This window comes from Pholis gunnellus, assembly GCF_910591455.1.
Source record: "Pholis gunnellus genome assembly, chromosome: 11".
Classification (NCBI taxonomy): Eukaryota; Metazoa; Chordata; class Actinopteri; order Perciformes; family Pholidae; genus Pholis; species Pholis gunnellus.
The window spans coordinates 6,711,261-6,733,256 of NC_136538.1; the positions used below are offsets into that span (position 1 = coordinate 6,711,261).

At 43.2% G+C, this 21,996-nt stretch overlaps 2 protein-coding genes across 2 annotated transcripts; one reads left to right on the forward strand and one right to left on the reverse strand.

Moving 5' to 3' along the window:
- Window positions 1–789: 789 nt before the first annotated feature.
- Window positions 790–13,966, forward strand: kmo (kynurenine 3-monooxygenase). Its single transcript, XM_079169139.1, has 15 exons — window positions 790–878; window positions 1,221–1,290; window positions 1,489–1,586; window positions 2,057–2,146; window positions 2,586–2,634; window positions 4,563–4,650; window positions 7,400–7,565; window positions 7,683–7,754; window positions 8,855–8,976; window positions 9,417–9,564; window positions 9,646–9,703; window positions 9,785–9,867; window positions 10,714–10,815; window positions 10,906–10,965; window positions 12,522–13,966. Exons 1-15 carry the CDS (start codon window positions 819–821, stop codon window positions 12,666–12,668), a joined length of 1,413 nt encoding a protein of 470 aa, XP_079025265.1. The 5' UTR covers window positions 790–818; the 3' UTR covers window positions 12,669–13,966.
- Window positions 13,967–15,011: 1,045 nt separating this feature from the next.
- opn3 (opsin 3) lies at window positions 15,012–20,629 on the reverse strand (the record flags this gene model as incomplete). Its single annotated transcript, XM_079168699.1, has 4 exons — window positions 15,012–15,284; window positions 15,891–16,142; window positions 18,077–18,396; window positions 20,311–20,629. 4 exons carry the CDS (start codon window positions 20,627–20,629, stop codon window positions 15,012–15,014), a joined length of 1,164 nt encoding a protein of 387 aa, XP_079024825.1.
- Between the last annotated feature and the right edge of the window lie 1,367 nt (window positions 20,630–21,996).

Consider the following 21,996-nt stretch of genomic DNA (forward strand, 5'->3'; position numbering starts at 1 on the left):
CACTACATTTTCTTCTTTGTTTTGAAGGCATTGAGATCGACAAATATGTTGCTTTCTTTGTACTGTGGGAATGGGTAAATTACACAATAAAATGAAATTGATTAACTTTGGACATTCAAGCCAAGACCATTTGTACATCGCACCACAATTAGATATGAAAATAATAAATCGGCTACTTTTACTATATTTTTGACAAATAAAATAACTGAAGGCTATTTTGATATCTTTCTAAATACTCTATTCTTAATTGTATGTACGCAATATGTAGCTTACTTTCCCTTTAATATGAACACTGATAACATAAACTGAGAGTGTTCTGCACATGTATTCTTTGTACGTGTGTGTGCTGTGGATTGTATTGTACCCACTGAAATTGCTGACATCACACAGCCACTAGATGGCGACCTTTACTTGCTCAACGGCATTCACTACTAGAAACTAATCACACCAGTCACCTCACTGCTGTAATGGTCTCGTCCCTCTTTTTAATAAAAAGTTGTCATTAATAGGCCTTATGACTACACACAGGATATCATTTTATGAACTTTTAAGAAAAGACAGTGTGGGCCTATACAGCAGGACGGTTCAGCCTGGTTGGCAAAATCACAATGAATTTCCACCTCAGCAGGTTGTTTGCAGAGTCCTCGGGCTACCTGTCGCTTGTGATTGTCATGCTGGTAAGGAGGAACTGTTGTCATGGGTGACATTACAAGGGACTCCCTCTGCTCCGCCTCTTTTTAATCATTACCCACCACCTTTGTCAATCACTCTAAACTGGACAGTGAGAGGGTTCAGATCACCAGAGAACCTGAAGCACAATGGAGGAATCAACAGGCAGGCCAACCAAGAAAAAAGTAGTGGTGGTGGGCGGTGGTTTGGTAAGAAAAGAAAATGAAAGTGAATTATGAAATGAATTGTCTTGCCTTTTGATCTGTTGCATTGACCCGTACCAAGGCGACTGTCTTCTTCTAAAGTGGGACTGTAGGCTCTTTTTTTGGGGGGGGGGGGTGGAAAGAAGACTTTCTGTTTTACTGCACATTGCAGTCAAACGTGTATTTGAATTTAGCAGTGTGGAAATAAGGTTACAAAAGCTGTGTGTTTATGGCTATACAGCCTTTGGTTCAGCCTTTAATATTGTTTATTAAGAGATCATTTGTTTTGTGTGAAAGTGTAAAGCATTGATATTCAAAGAAATGTCCTTACTCCCCTTTACCATTTAGGTTGGGGCACTGAATGCCTGCTTCTTTGCCAAAAGAGGCTTCGATGTGGAAGTCTTTGAAACCCGGGAAGGTAGTATTCAAAGCTCTATTTTTAAGAAATTAACATCGTTACATCATGCCCCTCTCTGAGGAACAGACCCCTTGCATAAAATGTACGATAATCCTGCGCAGTGTACAAACACAGGTTAAAGAACGCATAACTTTTTCAACAGATAATCAAAATTTCCCAAAAGGTCAAATGAACACTTTGTGTCTGAATTTTGGCCAGATATCCGGCAAGCCAAAGTAGTGAAGGGAAGAAGCATCAACCTGGCTTTGTCTCACAGGGGCCGACAAGCACTGAAGCAGGTTGGGATGGAGGACAAGGTACGCTGATCGAATAGATTCAATGTTTGACTATTTGGAAATGAGGACAGGTTTGACCCTCACCTGCTTGTTTATTGATCTAAAAGATTTCACATTAGTTGCGTTAAAATGTGTGGCTCATCCACTATTCCCACCCCTACGAGGTGGAGGCAAGCTGGTGTCTCATTCTGGCTTCTGACGTCAGCGGTCGTCTTTGTTGGTCCACATTTGCTGCACCGAGCATGTTATGCACGCATGAGACACCTGCATCAGAGCCTTTTACACTTTTCGGCGTCACCAAACGAGCCCTGCTTTACAAGGCTTTCACATGAACTCTCAAGGTCAGATGCTGGGCGACCACATGTTGGACGGGCCATGGCACGACACCCTGTCTCCACTCTGACCACTGAGACTGAAAACATGGATAGAACACTTTGCAGAATTGTTAATAAATGTCTTTTTATTTTTCTGTAACAACAATTTTGCCACAGATCGTCTCTCGGGGGATCCCCATGAATTCAAGAATGATCCATTCCCCGAGTGGGAAACAGTCCGCGATCCCTTATGGCAAGAAAGGCCAGGTGAGCTGACCGTTGTTATAATGTGAAGATATATTTTATCATGACTAAACCGAAGTATGATCCCATCATTGCCAATCGTAGGACTACAGTCATTCACAAAAAGAAGTGCACTTTTTTATTTCTTTGACGCAAGAACTATGCTAATTATTTCCATACAATAAGACATTCAAACAACATGCGTGCACAGGCAGAGGTACGTTTACTGTAATGACTCGAGAATGTGCCAAATGTTAAACAGTACAGGTGACAACTGGTGCCGTCTGACTGAAATAATGTCACAAAGCAATAGAGCATGGTAAGTGAGTCTGAAAATGGCTTTTAATTAACTACACCGCTGGCAGTTTGGTGCTCAATCCCACGGGGACTCGCTCGGTTAAATAAAATTAAAGTGTTAGTTGCTTGTACAATTACACTTTAACACAGGTTATCTTCCTTTCAGTTCATCCTGTCTGTGGACCGAGCCAATCTGAACAAAGAGCTGCTAACAGGTAAGAACATTACTAGTCAACACAACGTCACAGGATGTGCGCTGGATTAACCACATTATAGCCAATTTGAAGTGATGATTTAACAATCAAATGGTGCACATTTTCTACAAGAAAAACGCTGCGAAATGTGTTCTAGTTTTAGTCCTTTTCAGACACGCAGCCCATTACATAAATCTGGCGGCTATTTCAAGATGTCTGTCTTTAAGCAGTCTTGCGAAGGCCGTTTCTGAATTGAAATGCCATCAGTTTTACATAAAGGCAGCAGCACAAAGTGAAACGCTCAGCCGACAAAGAAGGAGAGAAAGAGACAGAAAGGGAATAAATGAAATGCGTCTTGTAATGATTCTGCCTTCTAACAACTGCAATATTGAGCAGATTCTTCTTCATGTGTGAGCATGACGGAAGAGGTTAAAGAAAAAAGCTCATACACCCACAGTTATAATTTAACCGACAGTCTCGCCATGTATTTATGATGTTGATTCATGCGTGGACAAATCAATTAATGTCTATCAAAACACTTTTTATATTTATTTATATATAGCAAGCTATCAGGAGTCCCGACCTCTCTGGTATTATAGAAGAGGCGGCAGAATTTGCTCTCTATTAGCATTAGAGTGATGAAATTGATGCAGAACCTCCATCGCTGACTTTTAAAAGTGAGATCGGATCACTTTTGCTGAAGTTTGCTGCTGCAGCGACAAGTAACAGCCACGGGGTGAATGTAGCTGAATGCTAAAATGTAGCAGTAGCACTTGAGAAGAGTCACGGCCTGCGTCCGACATCATCACTCCCCATTTAGTCCACCTTCTATTGTCACTGTCCTCCATTTTATACGAGGGTCCAAATACTGAGTGTGTACTTTATACACTAAACCCTAAAATATTCCCTCAATGGAACCAAATAGTAGTGTCCACGGCACGAAAACCTCGCCTTGAAGTGATGACGCAAAATGTGTCCCGAAATCTCACGATAGAGTAGTAGTGAATTAGGTACTGGTTTGCTAATGTTAGCTAACATTAGCTGCCTATCAAAGACCAAGTCAGGATGTGGTAGCTCAACGCCTTAGTGTGCTGACTTGAGCCTTTTTATTATAGTGAAGTCAACTTTCTATTTCTAAAAGTACGAAGGTGTTCATCTTTCTGTCATAGATTGCAGACTGTATAGTATCACTTTAAAGGATCACTGATCCACTTTTACAAACAGCATATAATACTGTATTGTATTACTATTGTATTGTGTTGGACTCTATGAAAAGCCAATCAAGTTACCCTCAATCCATTCTTCATTCAAGCACCATGCGTGGCACTCCAAGTTCAAAGAAGAACTATTTCCTCCCAACAATTGTCCTAAATTAGGTGGTTTGCTAGCGAGCCCAGCCAGATTGACAGATGCTCCCAGTGCGTTAGCTTCTTTGCACCGTTTGATTACGCCCAGGGCACGTCTGGGTGATGTGATGGTCTTTTTCAGGCTAAAAGGATTTTTTGCCTAATATTTAATGAAGTGCCTCAGTGCACGATCGGAGATAATGTGTGACAGCATGGGTCTGTCTTTAATCATGTGTGCTGAAAAAGGGGCCGATTGTAAAGCCGTCGCTCTTATCAGACTCCTGGGGTGAACATGGAGATAAAGAGATTTTGGGGAAGTGTGACAACCTAAACATCGCTTTTCCCCAAAACCCAGAAAGACTGACTGCTGTGTAGTGCTGTTCACGAGAGTCGTGCTAATCAGCAGAAAAGGTCGTTCCCCTTCAGCGGGGGATTGATCTCACTGTTTGCTGGCAGCCTGTGTCCTTGCAGCATTTTATTGGAATCGTGAAAGGCTCGATGTGCATTTTAACAAGACATTACCTGTCACATGATGAACCTGCTGGTGTTGACATTATGCTTGCATCTGATATAAGCTCCTTTTGTAACATGTTACTCCCACAGAGGCAGAGACCTATCCAAACACAAAGTTGAACTTTGACCACAAACTGCAGGACTGGAGTGCTGAAACAGGGCTAATGACCTTTGCCAGGTAAATAGTTACCCATGTTACACATGTGCACCTCTGTATTCACAGCACGCGCTCTTTCTCTCTCACACACATTCATACGTTCATTTCCTGGAGACTTACCCCAATCGTTACCCCAACAGCTACTTGCTTAAATGTAAACCTCAACCTAGACCTTAACCTAAACCTAACTTTTCCAAAACCCTAACCTAACCTAACCTTACCCTTACCTTAACCTAACCTAACATAACCTTACCCTTACCCATACCCTTACCCTTACCTTAACCTAACATAACCTAACCGTACCCTAACCTAACCTTACCCTTACCTTAACCTAACCTAACCTAACCTAACCTTACTCTTACCATAACCTTACCATAACCTAACCTAACCTAACCTAACCTAACATAACCTAACCTAACCTAACCTTACCCTTACCTTAACCTAACCTAACATAACCTTACCATAACCTAACCTAACCTAACCTAACCTAACCTTACCCTTACCCTTACCCTTACCCTAACCTAACCTAAACTAACATAACCTAACCTAACCTAACCTAACATAACCTTACCATAACCTAACCTAACCTTACCCTTACCCTAACCTAAACCCTAACCTAACCTAAACTAAACTAACCTAACCTAACCTAACCTTACACTAACCCATATCCTAACCTTATATGTATATATTTTTGTGCTACTTATTCCATACATAGTCTCATGGTATTTTATTAGGGTTATTTAAGTCATAGACATTACATAGTCATTTGAACATACCTCACTCACCTTATTCATTTCACTGCCGCACCTGCAGCTGTGTCTGTGATCTTTTAAACCTTAAATACTTTTATATAGTATTTTATCCATCCATAATGGTTTTAATAAGGGACGTTCATGAACTCTTTAAATGTAAGGTCCCTGTGTGCCCGGGTTGGAGTGCTACGTTCTAGGAAGAGGATGTGCTCATTTTGATTCTTTGTCATAACTCTGAACATGTTGACACACATGGCCTTGTACATGTTATCTGCCAGAGGTCTGGGATGGTGATAAACATGTTGACTTTGAAGACTCTGTGCTTGACTTTTTATTGGCTTTTTGTAATTGGTTGTCCTCGAGCTAAACGAGACACACAGTTTACAACCCAATTAACACCAAAACACCTCTGGGTCTTTTTAGTTGTGGGAATTAGCGTATAACCATGCTTTGAATTATCAACACAGTATGCAGGGGCAAGGTTTTAATTTGATCGATGAGTTTATAAATTGACTTCAGCCTTATCTAAAACGTGGACAAATCTGTTATTTTATCTTATTTTTATGCCTGGCGGTGCGACGTGTACCCTGTTGAAAAACTGTGGATCAGAACGACACACTGTGCAGTTATTGTCACAGTGATTAAACACTTTAATGCACTTCAATTTGATCAAGTTTTACATAAAGTGAATCCAAAAGTCCCCCTGGTGGGCACACATCCTTTCCTCTACCTTGTTTGAACTGTGAAAGCCCATATTTGCTGTCTCCAGCTAATAGTCTGGTCTATAATCAAACAATAATCTTCCTTATTGCTGTGAATCTAATAACATGTTAATGAGGTTACACTTGGTCGCTGAACACTAATACTTTTTATGAGATCTTAAAGTGGAGGCACATGCATACAAGTTAATTGTCACCTAGCCTCACAACACTGCAATTTAGGAAAGCACATATTTTCAAATTTACTCAGCAATTTACACATTTATTGGTCGCATTTTGTAATTTCTATGTGAAAATATAGCAGGTAATTGACCTAATGATAAATCTGCTTTGCTACAATTATCAAAATGGCATTGACGCTCCCATTTGAATTCAGTGTAAAGTACGTATTGCCGAAACTCTCTCATCATTGCTGAGTCTGCGTGTTCTGCAGTGGAATGTGGTGGATGCAGACCCAGGAGTCCTTACTGCTGTCGCAATAAGGAGCTGCGCGTCAGTCTTGAATTCAAGCTTTTATTATACTTTAATTTTTTAGGTTTGTATATGAACAGACCTCCAAATTAATCTTCTAGTCACCTGTTATTAGCCACGCTATTTGATAGATTGCAATTTCATTCAGCAACTTTCACGTGTCGGCCTGCTCCACCCCTTTTCTGCATCGTGATGCACAGCCTCACACAAGACGTGACCTGAAACGGACGATAAATATTTACACTAATGTCTATGGGGTCAAGAATAATTAAATTAATTGCACATAAAAACATCATGTCCTCTGCAAAGGATCATAAAATGGGATGATAGAGTGCCAAAATGATATTCACATGTCAGTAACAGATGCACCCGCATTTTTCTCCTGGGTCATAAGCGAGAGTCAGATCTCAGAGCCAACATTTAACTCCCATGCAACTCCAGGAGCTATGGCAGGAGGCCCCCTCCACGTGGCATAGCGGACTGTGTTCAGGGATGTGGGGAATACTGACTCCTGCTGTTTGGAGCTGCTTTTAGAGCCAATGAGCAGATGGACCAAACAGTACGCTGGGTGTGTTTAAAGTGGCCATGAGATGCCATCATCTGTGACCACCATGGCTTTAAGTGAAATGACTTTCAATCAGAAAAAGTTGCATAATTAAAAAGGCAGAGTGTGAAAAAGAAAAGCTCAAACACACAGTTCTGTGACTGAATCAAACCCGAAGCACACATAGCCTGAGGGCCCCACACATTTCCTGCATCTAGGACCCTCAGAGTATATATAATATATATATATATATAATTTTCTCATGTTACTGGTATGTTTCTCAGGTCAGATGGGTCCGAAGAGCAGATCAAAGCGGACCTGATTGTGGGCTGCGACGGAGCTTTCTCTGCCATCCGCAAGCAATTCCTCCGCCGCAGCCGCTTCAACTACAGCCAGACCTACATTCCCCACGGCTACATGGAGCTCACCATGCCACCCATCAACGGAGAGGTCAGTCCCCTGCGCAGCACCGTCCTTTTATTGTGAAGGGGGTGAGATGCTGCCAATGTTAGCCTCACACAACTGTTGGGCACCATCGTAGACGTCCTCTTGTTCATTTGTCCTCAGTTCGCCATGAAGCCTAATTATCTGCACATCTGGCCTCGAAACACCTTCATGATGATCGCCCTGCCCAACTTGGTGAGTGTGCATTTTATTTTTTATTTTTCTCCTGTGTGTTTAAAGCTGCACCGATTCTCAAACTACGGTTGTAAAATGAGCAATGTGAGTTTCTGAGGGTATTACCTCGCACTTCTTGGCAACCAGAAAGACAAAAGCATGATCACTTCAGACAATGTCAGGGCGTGATTGACCTCTGGGATGTCCTCATTACAATTAGAGTTGATTAGCCTCATTTACAGATCTTCATAACGAGCAGGGACTTACCCAGCGCAAATCAGAGACTGCAAAACGTCTGCTGGATCTACTTTTCACACCGGAGTCGTGTCCTCCTTCACCATCTGTCTGTTTTTGTCAGACTTCTCTCTCTGACTCAGCACAACCGTTTCGCCTTCTTCAGTGAGACCAGGTTAAGGCCGGCAGCAGACTTTAGAGGGCATTCACACTGCCACTGCCCTAGTTCCCAGGAGCGCATCAGGGTTGAAAAGAAGGAGAAGAAGAAAAAACGACTAACACATCCTTGCTCCTGTGGATACCATGGTAACAGAGACTGTGCTAAAAGGTCCTCATGGAGGACGTTGCGATGTTGATAGATAGCCCGTGCTAAGTTGGGCAGATAATGGCACTTTCATCCATCAGTTGCATGGGTGGAGTTGGGCTGTTGCATTTGCTTTGAGGGTGGGAGATTCTATGATGCGTTTTAAGACCCATGGAAGGAATGAAAGACATGTGAAATGTCCCGTGTCTGCAATATACCACAGGATATACACCACATAATGCAGCATGGGAAAAACATCTGCGATAAATGGCTCACTTACTTAACTATTCGCAAAACTTTTGCGCACGTCTCATGGCCTTCCTCAGTAGATACGCCTCAAAGCTTTGAGAATTTGGGCATGCTGACGTTGGAACAGTGTTGGGCATGTTATTTGAAAGCTGTAATCAATTACTTAATCATTTCTCATGGCAAATGTAATTATGCAGAAAAAGCTAAACGTTGCATTACTCGGCATGCTGCCTTAAAGGTGCCTTTGAACAACTCTGCATCCACACGTTTTTAACATGTTTAGAAATAGTAAAAGAACTACCAACTCAGTGCACTGTTTGTTTTCTAATTTCAGGACAAGACATTCACCTGTACCCTCTTCATGCCCTTTGATGAGTTCGAGAAGATCACCACGGGCGACGAAGTCATCGACTTTTTCCTGAAGTACTTCCCCGACGCCATACCACTGATAGGAGTGTGAGTGACTTCCTGCCCTCGGCCCTCTCTGCCAAGCCGACCTAGAAATAAAAACCACTCTCATTCCCCATCATCCAACATCAGCAACGCCCACAGCCGCGCGCTGCGAAGTGTGAAATTGCAGCCTCACAGTTACATGGGTTTGTTTTAATTTGAGGTGAACCGTGTGTGTGACACGGGAGGCATGAGCTGCGGAGACGCCCGAGGCCGTCACCCCTTCACCTCATCTCTGGGGTGACTTACTCTGCAGCGCTCAGGCACAAACATCTGTTTGGCTGTTTTAACTTTACCTCGAGAGACGGAGCGGGGTTGTTTTTAGTTCATTCAGACGTGACGGAGGCTTTTGCAGCAGGCAAAAAACCCAGAGTCGGTTGTTGTAACAATGAATAACCCAACACAAGTTTGCGATTGTTTTACTTCTGTCTGTTTGTGCTTCGCAGCGATGCTCTCAAGGCGGATTACTTCCGATTGCCTGGGCAGGCCATGGTGTCCATCAAGTGCTCCCCGTATCACATTGGAGACAAATGCGTCATTATGGGCGACGCAGCCCACGCAGTGGTGCCTTTCTACGGGCAGGGGATGAACGCTGTAAGTAACACTCAAAGGAGGGGAAGAATAAAAGCACATTGGAATTAAAGGGAGACTCATTCGTCCATTCATGCTTCACAGGGCTTCGAGGACTGCATTGTCTTTGGAGAAATACTGGATCAGGTCAATGAGGATTTCAGTGAGTACTTTTTGAGGGAACACGATTAAATGAGACAGACAATGAATAAGAAAGCGGTTTTCGCCTTGTGTGTCCGCCCAGGTGCTGCGCTGACAGAGTATAGCAGAGTGCGAGTTCCAGACGACCACGCGATTGCAGACCTGGCCATGTACAACTACATTGAAGTAATTTAACCGTGTACTTTAGAATGCATAGCTTCGTACAACATCGTAGTGGGGTTCAGGTATCTTTTGGAAATGTATTGATCCTACTGTTGGAGAGGTTAGTGACTTCAACACAAAACATGACAGCAGTAAAAGAAATGTTAAGATCTATTGTTTTAAATTGTAAGGTCAATGCATAGTGAGCATACGATGGGATGAAATCAAATAACTTTTAAGAGAAATACGTAAGTATAATCAAGATGACGGTCCGAACAGTGTGGAAGAAGAGCTGGTTTATATCACCGGGTTAGCTTGTTTTGGAGAGGAGGAGACCTCTGCGGGTAATTTGGCTCCTCGTAAAACTGCAGTGATGGCGATGGAGGTGAAGACAACAACTCCCATGATCCCACGCTGCTTCACAACGTCGCCAACCTCCGTCTCTTGTTACTGTTGCGATTGAGAGACTCCAAGCGGCAGAAAGTGACATGTTGTGCTTTTAACTCTAGTGATGATGATGATGAGTAACCTTTAAAGTTTGTATATGCGATGCATGGAAAGGCCATTCACAATCGGAAGAAAGTCCGCTCTGGTTCTGGGTGTGCTTCCTCTAAATATCTGTAGAAATCACGCTCTCCATCACATCTGACTGGTGGACAAGCTCCCTAACCATCTGTCCATTAACATTCATGCACTCGTCGTTATTCTGACAGATCTTAAAATTGCCGCACTTTGTTTTAGCTTAACTGCAGAGTGAAGGAGACCGTCTGAAGATTCTAATGCTGCTGTAAGATTTATTTTAGGACTTTACAATATGGAGGATAGATGGTTCCCTTCACTAACGTGTACTTTTTGTTCTCTGTTTTGTAGATGCGAGCCCACGTCAACTCCAAATGGTTCATTTTCCGAAAACATGTTGATAACCTCCTCCACTTCCTCATGCCAAAGACAATAATTCCCCTTTACACAATGGTAAGAGTCCTGATGAACTAAATTAGCACTGTCACGGTGCTCTGTTTACCGCACAGTCTGTGTCATCTGCTGCCCTGTCACTGTCTCCAGGTCACTTTCACCAGGACAAGGTACCATGAGGCTGTGGACCGCTGGCATTGGCAAGACAAAGTAAGACACTTTGAGGAAGATGCATCTTATTTCAAACTCTTTCATTTCATTTCCTCTGCATACAATTGAGGTTTTTGAGAGATATTTCATACCTTTGTAGAGTTTAATATTGTAATTCGAGCCTCTTTTGAAGTCGCAGTTTTATCAGCACCGAGCGTGAAAGGTGTTGGTAACTACTTCTGTTTCTTATTTCTCACATTTGGCTGCAATGAGTCGGTTAGCCCTCCGGCGCTGTGTTGTACTGTCTGGATGGATTCTGCACTAATGGTCAGAAGCACAGCTGGGATTTCACAGCCTCCTTTGTAAATTGTTAAAACCCCTCGGGATGTCCTGGCAAAAGGACAAAATGACCTCTGTGTGGCATGAATAAAATGGTTATAATTGATAACAAAATAATTGGCGCGATATTGTGTCTGCTGCAGGATGGTCTGTGTCCTAGCTGAGCGTTAGGAGGATGTAGTTATAAGGTGAAAAAACTGATCCCCAAACAGCAGCTGTATGTATTGTAGGACAAAGTATGTAAGGCCTATTTTACTTATTTATAAGAGAAGATGTAAAAATGTTACATCCCTCCACATTATCATATATTAATGATGTTAAATATTCTTAAACCAGACTTTTTTAGCCACGCTACTGGTGTGGGTCTGCAGATGGTCACATTCAACAACCTCAGGACAGATAGCATTGACATCTTCTACGGACGTTCATGGTCCCCAGAGGATGACGCCTAGAGACTGTGGCGATCCCTTGACTCTCCCCCATAGCGCCGCCATGAGGTTGACTTTTGTTGTTTTGATTGAAATTTCTCAACAACTAGCCGACTGGACGCATTGCCAGTTTTGAAATTTGGATCGGACGTCCATGTTGGGATGAATTGTAATCACTTTTCATCTATCTGGCCAGTTAAAGTAATTTGTGGGGAAAATAACTGGGGAAAATAACTGGGGAAAATAACTGGGGAAAATAGACTTCATGTTAAGTGAGTTATTTGAGAATAATTGTTGATTTCCAGAGGAATTCCTTTGAAAGAACTGCTAAAATCTTGAACAAATAAATAAATAAAGATCCATTAAATCCAAGTAAATATTTGTGTATTGTTGGAAACGTTATCCTCATCTTTTGTTGATTTGTATGACTGTAGGATTTGTAGACAGAGTTTTACATGTTCAGCTGACGCACTGCAGAAAACATTGCATGGGTTACACCAGCATCTATCTGAGATTAATTTACCGGAAGTGTACAAATATATAACACCTCAGTTTCCCTACAATTAGTACCAAATTACAATTCAGGAACCCTCATGGTTATACAGTAACATGTCAGTTCCTTTCACCGAAATGATCTAAAAACTATGGGACCTATAAAATGAAACAAAAAACTTAAAAGCAAAGCATGACGGGGCGTTTTCTTTGCAGTTGTGATGTGAGAGTGTTGTTCCTGTAAATTAATCCACAATGTGAAGGTTTAAGGAATAATAAAATAATTGCATGCATACCGCTGAATTGTAGCTTTTTCTTTTTTTTCTTAAATGTATGTTTTGTTTTGTATTTTCACAGGTGATAAACCGTGGCTTGCTGTTCAGTGCCACAGGAGCTGTTTTGGGAGGCTCCTACCTGCTCATTAAAAACCCTCCTGATTTCAGCAAGCTCATCATCCCCGCTGAGAAAATGTGGGACAGGCTCGTGGCGCTCTGGACCCACTGAGCACCGGCTCTGATCTGACAGACAAGTGCAAAGCAACACTAGAACTGAGGAGATCCACATTTTAATCAAGCGTTTGATTGAATCCTCTAATGAACACAATGAGAGGCTCTGCCTGGCAAATCAATGTAGTGAAATAATGATTGTCTGAAATTATTCTAGACGCGTTGATTGATTGTAGGATTTCTTGACATTTTATCGCTATTTGACTGAGAATGATTTGACTCCAGGAGCCCAACAGATTGGATTATTTACATGCCATCCTCACCATTTGCATTGTGAGAACAGAAAAAGTCAGTATTAAACCCACTGGCCGGGCTACGTGCTGTACGAGTTTACATAGATGCTTACTCATGAATTGCAAATGCATGTTCCCTCAGCATATAGTTACTGTCATTTGTATTTTGCCTTTGGCTCCATCTCTCTCAACATCATCCTGTTAATGCAGTGATTATTTTTGGGGGCCAATATCCACTTCGTCAACAAACTCTTACACCTGCAGCTTTTACTTTTTAAAAAGTTCCAACCATCGCAACCCAGTTAACAATAAGCCATACCTTTAAAACGGGAGAAGAGTGAATTTGTGCGTAAGATGAACATTCCTATATTACTGCCATCACCTTATATTATCTTTTATAGGTAAATTAGCCATTTCAAGAGCTATGCACTTGATAAATCACAACTTAGTTTTGTGCAGGTGTTAATGAGAACATGTACACATTAAAGACATGTGTTTCATGCACATGTACTCCGCCTAAATGCGTTTAGTTTAGAGTACACAGCTCTTTTTATTTCCTGTCATCAGTAAGGAAATCAGTTAAATTGGCTACAATTATCAAAACAATACAAACATTCAGACTCCCTTATGTGGCTCAAGTGTGTACTGCAGAGATACATGTTGAATAAAAGATGATGGAAGAAATTCTGCTAATTTATTTACCGCCCCGGGGGTCTTTTGGGAATGAGGGGCAGTTGATGGCAGCGTAAACAAGCTTTGGAATACTACGGCGACACATCATCACCGAAAATGACTCGTTTCAATTTCGGAATTTGATCATCGGAAAGTCTGGAAGAGCCGCGCGATTGAATTATTTTATCCCCATTCAAGTCAGCACAGGGCTAATCCAGAAGTTAGCCGAGCTCGGCAGGTGAAGCAGGAGCTGCTCAGTGGGCGTTAACGTTCTATTTCTAGATACGCTTCATAGATAAATCCCGCCAGCTCCCCTGCGACTGTGGAGAGTCACGGTTCAAGGCTGACTTTAAAAAGTACACGTCGCGTTGAGCCATTTTGAACCTGTGGAATACTGATTTCTTTTTCTAATTTTTTAGGGAAATGTCAATAAAGATGTTTCAACACAGTCGCATCATTTGGTTTACGGCTCTAAAAACATGTTTAAATGTCCAGTACCTCTTTAATAACACATTATTTTGTTTATATATTTTAGTTTTGCTTCACAGAATAGATTCATAGATTGGGGGACGCTTATTGTGAGTGATATTTAGTTAAAAGAATAGCAAGAAACCAAACAAAGAGTTTTCTTCCGCATATTGTCGAACTTTCTTTTTATCGAAACAGTGTAAAAACAAAAAACCACTCCATCACTCAAGTCAAACGTCCTCACTGATTAAGGGTTTCATCAGCTACGGACATCCATTCATCACGTCTATTCATAGCCGACAGCCCAGGAGGTTATAAAAGGAGCGTCTCACTGCAGCACACCGAGGTCTCATCTCCTCTTATCTACACTCCTGTGGTCCTCATACATATAAATCCACCAAATGTCATTTCACAGCGGCCGCTCCCGTCACACTAGAGATATCCGATTGAAATGAGATAAGGTACACAAGCTAGGTAGCTTAAAATAGGATCTCTTTATTGAATCCACACACAACAATGTCTTATTGTTCATGGCTAAGGAGCTAAGGCTTGTTTTCCATGCTACACTCCTGCAGTTGGGTAACAACCAAAAAGACATCCGCTATCACATGTCCATCCACTCGGGTCCCCAAAAGCGCCAAAAAACTCTGTTTGACAAATAAGTGTGATTCTTTATCTAAAGAGAAACATATAACTAGTTGTTAACGACATCTTTATGTGCTTATATCACCATAGCTGATGTAGAAGATGATGTCAGGCTTTCAGACAAAACACTGTCAGGGAAAAGGTTGAGCTGAGATTCTCGGGCTGACAGTTGGATATTTAACTAGTTGTAACATGTAACTGTGTGTGGACGCAGAAATGTCCCGGGAGGTTCGGACAGGATTATTTTTGGTTCGGTTTGGCATGTTGGGTCCTAAGGCATACTGAGTGGTGGGGGCTGAGAAGGTTCCCGGTCCCCTTGTGGATCACAACGGCCTCACTTGAAAGACGTCCGAGGACTCTCGAGACTTGGAGGTCACGTCCAGGTGGTGGAAGTCATTGCTGGTGATGATAAAGACGATGGACGAGGAGCTGAAAGTCACCCTCTTCTTGGGCCGGTTCCTGCCGCCGCCGCACGCCCCCGCGGACACCACGATCGGTCGGATGGGGCGCTGGACCGGAGCCAGGGGGCGCTCTTTGAGGCCGTACTGCCGCCCGGAGAACCGCGAGCAGAGCAGCTGCAGCAAACAGCGCCGGAACTGTGAGAGGGAGTAAGAGGATGAAATAGCACCCTGTCAAAAACACGCAATATCAGCACGCCAGCAAACTAAGACTAGTGTAAAAGATGATTTCATTCCTACGCACACAATATATTTTAAATCTTGGGACACTATGATGCAGATTTCATTCTAATTTTTGAATAATTTGTCTAAAAAACGACTTCTGGGTTGTTGAATTCTGCATTATTTGGTTTAAAAACCCAACAAAAATGCTCATAAAAATAAATCAATAAAAAAACTCCTGGTTTTTCTACTCAAACCACAAACTGGAGCAGCGCAAGAGGAGAACAACCTCTCACGCCATTGATTTGCCCTATAATACTGAGTTCAGCTGTGATTACTGGTGGGGAAAAACAATCGACTGAACGCAGAGGAAGTGGCCAATCAGAGCGCTCCAACAAACATTGCATTACAGACGCTGGTGAAACATGAGTGTGCTATGACGGTTGAACCTCGTCACTGACCTCACCCCCACCAGCAAGAAGAGGAGCACTGCTTACTGATGTCCTCATTGTTTGCAGGTCTTTAAGTTGACCACGCATAGAAAGAAAAAGTTATTTTCAAAAGAGCTTTAGGACTACCAACCTTTCTGCTCATGAACACGTAGATGAGGGGGTTGTAGGCCGTGCTGGACTTGGCAAAGAACGAGGGGATGATGGCCACCGTGGGAGAGACCATGTTCTTCCTGCCGAAGGCCTCCAACATGGACACCACGGCGTAGGGCGTCCAACACAACAAGAAGCAGGAGATCATCAGCAGAAACATAACGGCCACCTTCTTCTCGTACCGCAAGATCTTGATGATCTGAACCGTCTGGAGGTCCTGGATGGAGCGCAGCTACAAGAAACGGGGGAGATAAAGATGATATCATGAGGGAGCAGAAGACAGGCTGTTTTGGGACCAGATTGTTGCTGGTTTGGATCAAATGTCCAAAAGTCTGTTGATCTGAAGGTGCGTGTGATAATAATTCCCTAAAAAACTTCTCCCTTTTATAAAAGGGAGAAGTTTTATAGAAGTTTCTATTTAAGAGCATAAAACGGCTTTATGGTCTTGTCTATAACTCCTTATGACCATAGTCTTGGTAACATTGTAATACCTCAGTACATAGACCTGTGTCTGATGACGCTATGCAGTTAAAGCGGTGAGCGTCTTCTCGACTCCCTCAAGACTTCTGATGGAATCACGGCAAGCGTCTGTTTCCATTCATGAATTTAAAAGGTCTGCATTTATATTTGCTTTATATGAAGTTAAAAATACTCTGTAGAGTTCAGAGCACTTCTCTTTGAACATTTTCAGAGCATCTCCCAAAACGCTGTGACGTGTGAGGAGTCCTCCCAGGCCTGTGAGGTGTTCAGGGAGTCACACGTCCTACAAGGTTGTGAATGCGAAAGGAAGCAAAGATAGCGACTGTTGATGCAGTAGGACATCCGGGTCATTCGATTAAAATTGCATATTGTTTTTTTTCTCATTTACACGCTTACTTACTATCCTGTTCATAGAATTTACAGGCACAAACAAATGAGAGAATCTTGGGGCTTCCCAATTTATATGAGACTCACTTTTTTTTTCTTTTTGCAAGAATCATTAACATGAACGCAAATACTTAACTCTCTCACCCTCCCAGCCTGCTCACAATTCATATACGTATTACCAGGCTGTCTTCAGGGACACCTAAAAGGCATCACTTCTAACTATCAGTACAGACCCAAGGATCAGAGCGCTTTCAAATGATTCCCACTGTACAGGACAAGCCTATGTATATCACTATAAAAAATAAAACAAGCACCTGATCAGTGAAGGTCATGGAGTTTCTTTTCATTAAAATGAAAACCCAGAGGAGTCTTTAAAGTTTGAATCTGTGCAGCCTGAACATTTGAACTTTTAATTTGGCTCTGTAACTAGAAAAGACTACATTTTCTGAAGAAGTCAGTCAGTTGAAGTGGACGTCCTGGAATAAATTGGTGGTAGTTCATTTGTATGAACTGAAAGCCAATGGCATCGTAAGTGTCGGCCACAGTGCTGAAAGCAGTTGGAGCACATTGTGTATGAACAGTGGACGTTGTAGCAGGTCAAGGCAGTTTTATCTGGTGAAGACCTGAAAGGGTTGGAAGCGGCACTCAAAATGTATGAGCTTAAAAGGGAAACTTTGCTGATTTTCAACTGGGGCTGCGTGGTCCACAGGGGGGTCAAATCTGGTTAACGGAATGTGGTCTCTCTCTCTCTCTCTCTCTCTCTCTAAGACAGCACACAAATATATCATAACATGTGATATTAATTGTCCCTTCCCTCACACATACTCCGTGGCTCTCTAACAGTCAAACAGCTAACTAGATAGCGTCTCGGTGTGATCAGCGCCTAAGAGGTGAAAGCAGCAACAAATTCAGGCATTTCAAATGCCAGTTGATGTGTTCCACTGAAAGCAGTTGAACTGTCGGTAACAGAGAAAAGATGGAACGCATGTGAAACGTCTGTGGACATGTAGCTATGTGGTGAAGGAAATTCCGGCTGAAATGGAGGCTCTGTGGATCTGAAAATTGTTGGAGAATAGAAATCAATGTACTTCTACAGGCTACATCTGCGATGACAAGCAGCTCAAAAAGACCAAGATGGAGTTAAATTAAATAAGTCATAAGTATTCGTGGGGGAGGAGAACAATCGTCACTTTCTACAGTCATCTTTAATGTTTCCTTCCCAGATTTTGGTCTAAAGATTTGGATCAGCTACCGAACATTTACAAGTCAAATGCAAAAAAACTGAAAAGCATGACCTACCATTTGCACCGCGTAGAGGATGTTCCCGTAGCAGTAGATCATGATACCCACAGGTACAAAGAAACAGGCCAGGAGGAAGAGGAGGATGAAGGAGGCATCGTTGGGGTCCTTAGAGGCCCAGTCCAGGGAGCAGCCCAGCCGGTGGATCTCCAGCGTGTAGCGGTTCCACCCGAGCAGAGGGGCGCCCGTCCAGACCAGGGAGTACAGCCAAATGTGGCCGATGGCCCGCCACGCCCAGGGGAAGTCCACCACCTGGGCGTGGACCACCCGGATGTAGCGCTCGTAGGCCAGGGCCGCCAGCGTCATGATGGAGACGATGCCTGGCGGGAGAAGAAGGGGGGAGAGACGGCCGGGCTGAGTAATGCAGAGCGCTCGCTGCAGGATCTGGGTCAGTGGCTACTCAGCGTGTCTTTGGACTGAATGAGTTTCATCACTATGTACAAACACAAGTCCGAGCGGCTTGGTGCTGAACGGCACATGGAAGCACTCCGTTATAAATCCTTAAAAACTCACAGAAAGAGACTCTTACACCCCCCCCCCCCCCCCCCCCCACACACACACACACACACACACACACAAACACACACGCATTGCACAGCCTGCATTGATTCTGAAGGCGTATGCGTCTTGTATTAAATTGCTGTATTTTGTTTCCATATCTGCAAGCCAGAGTCCAAGGTACAGTATCTAACACTGATTCTGCACATCACACACCCACGTAACCTACATATCTATACAATTACATACTCAGATGTCCTTTTAGTCTCGGTCTGTAATGTCATCTCTTGATTTAATGGGAGCAACACGGGGGGAAAGTGTCAATGGGCAGACGCACAAATTACAAACACGCACTGTATTTGGTGGCTTGTTTCAGGTGGTGCACTTGAGACACATTAACCCAGCTAGAGTTTCAGACATGCATTGACAGAGCTGCCAGGGTTCATTGCTGTGGCCCCTGTGTGTGTGTGTGTGTGTGTGTGTGTCTGGCACACTGACACCAACCTCCTCTGAGTAACACATATAATGAGGCGGAAAGATGACGGCATGTCCGTCTCCTGCGCAGATACATCTATGGGATTTGTTTATCAGGTGCCGGTGCTGGGAAATTCGGCTTTTTCCACATTTGTGATGTTCGTACCGATGGATAACTGGACGACCTTGGTAAAGAAGTAAAAAATGTCACTCGGTACAAGTGGATAACTTCTGTACTGTTAATGAGCAGGGGAGGAGCTGGGGAGTTCTGACGATGGGGTGTCACCGTAATTTAAATCTCCATCATCTTCTGGTGCTAAGAGCAGCAGGACGCCACATCCTTTCTGCTCAATATCAATTCAGTGACGAGGGGAGACATCCCTAAGTCCTGAACACAGACGTCAACTTTGAATCTGGACATGTGCATAAAAGAAGCCAATGTCAACTAGAGGACAAGAGGACGATGGGAGGAGAGGGCAAACCGTCCACCGCGTCTCCGCGTGCGTTTGGTTTGCTGATAAGCAGCAAAAGATTGAGGGTTTGCTGCTCTAATGAGCTCATAGAGGGGGGAGAGGGGAGAGGGGGAGGGGGAGGGGGGGCAGGACGGTGACCCTGAGCATTCATTCACACTTCGCTCCTGGACACAGTTGCTGACTGTGCTGCTAATAATTGGACAATTGCGTCACAGTGAAGTGTGAAGCAGGAAAGCATAACACCAGGTGACAAAATCATTCCTCCGCATAAAGCAATGACCTGCACAATGTGCTCATTTTACATATAAATAAACAAAACAGATACAGTAAGAGGAAATAGTATTTAATTGGAATGGATTCAGGGTCGTTTGGTTTTAATGCAGCACACCATTGAATAAAGGGTCAGTCAATTGTATTTTAACCATCCAAAAGCTGAGAGAAAAAAAAGTATCCCTATTTAAAATATTGAGTTTATCTGTCACCTCTATTAACATGTGTTTTATAGAAATCATTTCTACGTGGAATATGCTTCTTTCATGCGCTATACAGTGATCTGCACTGTGGATGAGCTGATCTCTGCCTCCCAACTAATTACATGATATCAAACTGCGTTTGCTCATTTTCTGAATTGTGTCAGAATATTATTCTAACCATAGTGAGACACGAAATAGGGACACACAGTTAATATAAATCCAATACAAAAACTATTAAAAGTTTGTGTGACAATCTTGATAAGTGTGAAATACAAGCTAGTATAATAAACACATGCCCTCGTGTCATCTCTCTCACCAAATAAGGTGTTGCTGAAGCCGTCCCAGATGCATGTCGCCTGGCTCCAAATCCAACCGCCTTTGATGCACGAAGCAAACGTGAAGTTTATTCCGATGACAGAAACCAGCAGATCACTCAAACTTATGTTGACCAGTAACAAATTGGTGGGCGTCCTCAGTCTCTTGAATTTGCAGTAGAGTATGATGACGACAACGTTGTTGCAAAAGCCGAACACTCCGATGGTCCCGATGGCGAAAGCGAGAAGTTTGTAGGTGCCGGCTGCAAAAATGTAATGTTCCGTAGTTCTCTCCGCTCTGGTTTCGTTGGCAGGATTCATCGCGCGGATGCAAACTTGGTGCCCAGCATTGTGCTGTGCGTGTGCGGAGTGTTGAGCGCGCGCCTTGTACACGAGACACCGTCGGGTGTCCACGCCGCTCCTCCACGCGCTCCCCGCGCCGCCAATTCAAACCAGCCCGAGACTGCTGTTTGCTTGAAACTGGGTCAGTGTATAACTGTCACACCGGACGGATCGCACACGTTGCATTTCTGCCTATTATGCTTTCAATGTAAACTCTGTTTTTGACCTGCGTGTTTGGCGACGAGCACGGGCCAAATTATAGAACTGCGTTGAAAATAAATACATAAATGGTTTCAATTGCATTTCATACTGTACACACATTATTGGTAATTCACACTTTTATTTTGAAGTCTGATTGATTGAATTTGACAGACAGTGATGATTCGTAATTTTCAAATATATATATTATGGACACTTGGAGGCTGAATATGATTTACAATCACTATCAGCACATGTATTACCACAAAACAATCATCAACTCTGCAGAAAAGACTGAACTAAACACTAAGCAAGTGGTTTTATTCACAGATTCCTCTCACCTGCAGCTATGCAGGTGACATAGCATGTTCGCACACCACAGCTGCTCACTGGAGCCCCACAGGTGAATCTAATTGTGCTCCTGCCGTATGAAAGGATACATGGTGTGTGAATGTTTTCATAACCGTGTCAAGGACCGTGGAACCGTGGAAGAATGATAGGAGATCAAGTGTGTGGATAACAGAAAAAGGAGGTTCCAAAAGGAAAAAGTGCATTTTCAGGATCCGAAGTACCACAAAAGTGAACTTTCATCATTATGGGAAGGCCCGACAGTGGTCAAGTCACTTCCCAACGACCCACAGTATCGCATGCACTAGTCGTCAACATGACAGCAACTCTGCTGACTTTTTTCTCTTTTGCTGTGCATGCGTCCGCACCGCCGGTGACATTTGGAGGTGGTCCTCTTCCTCCCCTTCTTGTGTCCACAAATGTCACCCTGTTCAGATGTGGGTCTCCCGCGGCGACACTGTTTGTCTGACCTCATTTCTCAGTGCCTACACGTTGATCGGAAACAGCCAAACTCTCTCGAATAACACAAGGGATGCGCACGACACACACACACTCTGGGAAAGTTTGAACTCTGCTGCAGGTAATTGTGGCCATCCACTGGTCATGGTTCATTCCCATGTCTGCAGGTATTTAACGTGATGTAATCACAGCTGCCAGGATTTATGTCACAGACTGGCACTTGTAGCCCATTAAAATGTGTCCTCTTATACCAAGGGCTTTGTACCAAGTCCCGGCCGCTGTAAGCGCCTGGAACATTTCGTCACTCGTCGTCACATTGCTTTGACCTTTCAGTGCAAATA